Raw genomic sequence first — 5126 nt, 5'->3', positions numbered from 1 at the left:
TTCTTCATCCCAAACTACTGTTTTAATTGCCTAATTGGGTCTTTGGAGTTGTTTTTTAATGCGTTATCACTATCCCTTCAAACCTATGGCCTCCTGTTCTTTGTATCACCTTTCTCTCAAGGTATATTTCTATTGTTGTTAGCTTCCAGATGCAGCTGTTCTGAATTATTTGCCATCCCTGTTTAGCAGACTCTTTATCGTTCCACCTATTTTTTTGCTCTATCCAGACAGATCCTTCCAGCTGAACATTCTTACTGCCAGAGAAGAGTATAAATTTTTTTTACTATTCTTTTCCCAGGCATTTCTCATCTTTACAGTCTATCATACCCACATCTTTTGTGTCCAGTCAGAGCACTTAGATGTTATATGGCTTGTTTGGGGACCCTATGTACCAGTTTTTTATTTAGTGGGATCCTGCAGTGTCACTGGATTTATCACTCATTACATTAACCAGGGGACTTCGGGAGTTGATTCCTATAGCCTATTCGTGGTTATCTGTTGTAGATCGGAATATACTCCACATCACTCCATATCAGATTCGGCATCTATCAATGTCATTGTCAGCTCATCTGAACTGTTCTCTGGAGGACATTTTGTGGGCTGGAATGTGGACTTTTTCCAACACTTTCCTAGCTCATTACCTTCATGATCTGGCAGTTTCCTCTTCTGTGTGATTTTGTCCCCCCCCCTTCCCCATGGCTGTGTTGACAACAATTGCTAGATTTTAACAAGGGGGTGTGTAACTTTCTTACGTGATTAACAGTTTTTCTTTTTTCTTCTTGGGTTTACTTTATTTTCTTTGGATCCCACTCAGTGGTGGGTGTTGCCCAGTCAGGTGTGCTTGTATTTTTTTCAATTCCGCACTAGCAACCTTTATGTCGGTTCATGGTTGCAACAGGATCTGTCGAGATAAGGTGCTCCATAAAACAATCTAGATGCAATTCTGGATGGTAGTATTATCTCACAATACAAATCCAATGGACCACTACTCATGGACTATCATGAGTAAAGTGTTAGGGCCAGTGTAAAGTTTCACAAATTAGATATTGCCGAGGGCAGTCGAGTGGAGTATAAAGACTGGAGCAAGCAAACATGATGTTTAGATGGCAAAGATGAAAATCGAGAAATAGCTACAAGTTTCAGCGAGGTAAATATGTTTGGAAATACATTTTCAGATTAGGAAAATGATAACTTAAGGAGTGTAACACAGTTTGTTGATAACAGGTGATTTTTAAACCTACATATACCATTAAAGTGTGTAATACAGTTTGTTGATAACAGGTGATTTTTAAACCTACATATACCATTAATGAGTGTAACACAGTTTGTTGATAACAGGTGATTTTAAAACTACATATACCATTAAAGTGTGTAATACAGTTAATGGTATATGTAGTTTTAAAATCACCTGTTATCAACAAAGGTGTGTAATACAGTTTGTTGATAACAGGTGATTTTAAAACTACATATACCATTAAGGTGTGCAATACATTTTGTTGATAACAGGTGCTTCCTAAAACTACATTTACCATTAAGATGTGTAATACCAGTTTGTAATGTGTAATACCTAACTTATAAATAAGAAACTTGTGATGTTAATAATTGTTTTCTTTGTATTTTTTTCGGTCTAGAGAAAGAAGAAGAGTTAATGCTTGATAGTCCAGTTAAGAAGTATAGTTTTTGTTGTTGAAGATTACAAATACTCAACATTAGTCAGTGTGTAAATATATATAAAGTAAATTTGTGAGAAAGCTAGTATGTGGGAACAGTTAATACACAGCATACTTATATCATTTAACATGTGGAAAAATTATAGACCAGAAGTAAAGTGATTAAATTAACTCTTACGGTTTTAATTCATAGTACAAAATTTTTTTTTTTAAATGCAAGATGCAACTAACAACAGCTAAGACTAACTTGCAGTACTGACCTAAATCTGACATGATTGAAGTGACAACTAGCAGTTTATTTCATGGTAAAGTCTATGCTTTACCACTCAATACAACTAACAACAGCTAAGACTAACTTGCAGTACTGACCTAAATCTGACATGATTGAAGTGACAACTAGCAGTTTATTTCATGGTAAAGTCTATGCTTTACCACTCAATACAACTGACAGCTAAGACATTCTCATGATAGAAAATAGAACTGAGTGCTAATGTTTTAAAAGAAAGAGTGCTTTGATGTAATTAGATGATGTTTAGGGAGTTCTTCAAAGAATGTCCTACTTTTTGACTCAAGATCTAGTAGTTTCACTGTCAGGTTGATGTACGATTTCATAATCTAATGACAACTTTTTAACACAGAATTTAAGAGTATAAAACTTGTAAAACATTTTAAGACAAGAAAAAACATGCATAGGGAGCATTATATTTTAAGAAACTAATATTTTTAGAATTTGTGTTTTAGTATGGCATTGTTAATTTTCATCTGCAAACTTTTTAGTGTTAAATTTAAAACTTTTCCCTAGTTTTTATATTTCTCTCTCTTTTTTTTTTTCAAAGAAATTCTGAAAATATACAACACTTGTATTTGTTGTTTTGGCTAGAAGTATTATATTTAAAATATTGTTTGTTAATTTTTGGATTATTGTATTTGTTCAACTATGAGAGAAATTATCTGTGCTGACTGCAGTCAGCAGTGATGACATTCTGGAGAAATCTACTTCTAAAAGTAAATTTCATTTAAAAGTTAGCAAAGGTTACAAATTCTCCATATCATTTGTCAATAAAATTAAAAACCAAACTGTTAAACTTAAAACAAAGGAATTTACAAGTACAAAATGGAAAACATGCTGACCAAAACAACTCCACTGAAATTTTAAACACTTAAAACAAAACAAAGAAGAACATTCCAGCTTTTGGCTGTTGTGAACACACAAAGGACGTTTTTTGGCCAGCTCTGTTTATGTTTTACCATTTTATTTTGGACAAATCAGTATCATAGAATTTAACTGTAAAATACCTAAAAGTAAGTTCCTTTTTTTTTGTTTTACATTTTCTTGGTTTTTTTGTTTTATTCCCATCTCTTAGGAAGTACTGAATGCAGTTGGAATGATCTGTTTTATATTTATTGACAGAAGTATTACTCTGTTGTTTTACATTAATGATGTTTTTAACTATTTATTACACTTACATACTAACCTTTCAAACCAGTTTTAGTTGGATACCAACTTTTAGGGTAATAGAAGATGTGATATCCATCTTTTCCCACTGTCTGGACAAACACTTGAATTTGTAGAGTTCTAAAATCTGAGCCAATTTTGATAGAATTTAGAAAATGAAATAAATTTCTGTAATAGCAGATTTCTGAAGTTGTATGCTAGTTTGACATCTGACAGATTTCTGAAGTTGTATGCTAGTTTGATATCTGACAGATTCCTGAAGTTGTATGTTAGTTTCACATCTGACAGATTCCTGGAGTTGTATGTTAGTTTGACATCTGACAGATTTCTGAAGTTGTATGTTAGTTTCACATCTGACAGATTTCTGAAGTTGTATGTTAGTTTCACGTCTGACAGATTCCTGAAGTTGTATGTTAGTTTGACATCTGACAGATTTCTGAAGTTGTATGTTAGTTTCATATCTGACAGATTCCTGGAGTTGCATGTTAGTTTGACATCTGACAGATTTCTGAAGTTGTATGTTAGTTTGACATCTGACAGATTTCTGAAGTTGTATGTTAGTTTGACATCTGACAGATTTCTGAAGTTGTATATTTGACATCTGACAGATTTCTGAAGTTGTATGTTAGTTTGACATCTGACAGATTCCTGAAGTTGTATGCTAGTTTCATATCTGACAAATTTCTGAAGTTGTATGTTAGTTTGATATCTGACAAATTTCTGAAGTTGTATGTTAGTTTGACATCTGACAGCCCAGATGGTGGTTTCTGTTTGGTTCACTTGTGACTTCTTTTGTTATACAGTGTCCGTTGTAAGAGCATGATTTTTTGAAAGGAATAGACAACAACATTTTGCATATGTTAAGTAACCACAGCTTAAGCTGTGACCCAGGATTTCAGACAAAAGCCTTGTTTATAGGTTTTGAATATCTGCAAATACTTTTTCTGTAACAATAATAATGCACTTTCCCGCACTTTGTAAGTGAAGCTAAATATGAAGATGTTAAAAAATATATATATGACATGTTGCAAGTGAAACAATACATTCAAGTTTGCTATTTTCTCTGGTGATAATGTTTGTGTGTACATGTCTTCAATGAATTTAATGACGAGCGTCTTTGGCTCTGTGTTTGAAATTATTTTGTATATTGTAAAGCTAGAATTTTAACTTAAGTAAAACAATATCTTGTGCTGTTTACATTAAAATGAGTGAAACCAAACTTCATGCTTTTTCAATTAATGCCAAAGAATTTTTCAAAACAAGATAGTTACCTGACATTGATGTAGAGAATTAGTCACATTTGTTTGCATTTTTTTGTATTAGTTCTCCTAATTATTAAAATACCTTTTTTGTACTTTGCGGTATCATGAAATTAAAGTACAGGCATTATTTACTTGTTGTGCTTTATGTCAAGTCATAACTTTTGTTCTGAAATTGGACATTTTATCATATAATTTATATATTGTAAATATTGTATTTCAGTTAAAGCTCAAGCATATTTTTAGAGAAGAAAAAATAATTTACTTACTGTTCATTTCAACCAATTATAATTTAACTATTAACAAATAATTGAAGTCAGTTTATATATTAATTTTTTTTAAATAAAGTTATCTTTCTAACATTATTTTGATATTTTGTTGTATGTTTTCTTAAAGTATCAGCGGTTCTTATCAAGACTTCCACACTACTTTTTTTATTAAAAATCAAACAAGACTTTGTTTCTTATTTAAACCAGTTAGCTAACAACCTTACACTGTGTCTATATTTAAAGCTGTTACCTAACTACCTTACATTGTGTCTATATATAAACAGTTACATAACAACCTTACACTGTGTCTATATTTAAAGCTGTTACCTAACTACCTTACATTGTGTCTATATATAAAACAGTTACATAACCTTACATTGTGTCTATATTTAAAGCTGTTACCTAACTACCTTACATTGTGTCTATATATAAAACAGTTACATAACCTTACATTGTGTCTATATATAAAACA

At 31.7% G+C, this 5126-nt stretch overlaps 1 protein-coding gene across 2 annotated transcripts in view; it reads left to right on the top strand.

The window, feature by feature from the left end:
- The window catches only part of LOC106467047 (ras-related protein Rab-24-like), a 17187-nt gene extending 12550 nt beyond the window's left edge, over positions 1 to 4637 (top strand). For both annotated transcript variants that reach the window (XM_013927358.2, XM_022395151.1), the window contains exon 6: positions 1632 to 4637. In XM_013927358.2, the coding sequence (XP_013782812.1) occupies positions 1632 to 1690 (59 nt within the window). In that variant the 3' untranslated portion in view covers positions 1691 to 4637. The remainder of the gene's footprint in view (positions 1 to 1631) is intronic.
- The last annotated feature ends 489 nt before the right edge of the window (positions 4638 to 5126 follow it).

This window comes from Limulus polyphemus, unplaced genomic scaffold (assembly GCF_000517525.1).
Source record: "Limulus polyphemus unplaced genomic scaffold, Limulus_polyphemus-2.1.2 Scaffold2468, whole genome shotgun sequence".
NCBI classification, from domain to species: Eukaryota; Metazoa; Arthropoda; class Merostomata; order Xiphosura; family Limulidae; genus Limulus; species Limulus polyphemus.
The sequence above is the reverse complement of the archived record's forward strand: the minus strand, read 5'-3'. Positions and strand labels throughout refer to the sequence as shown.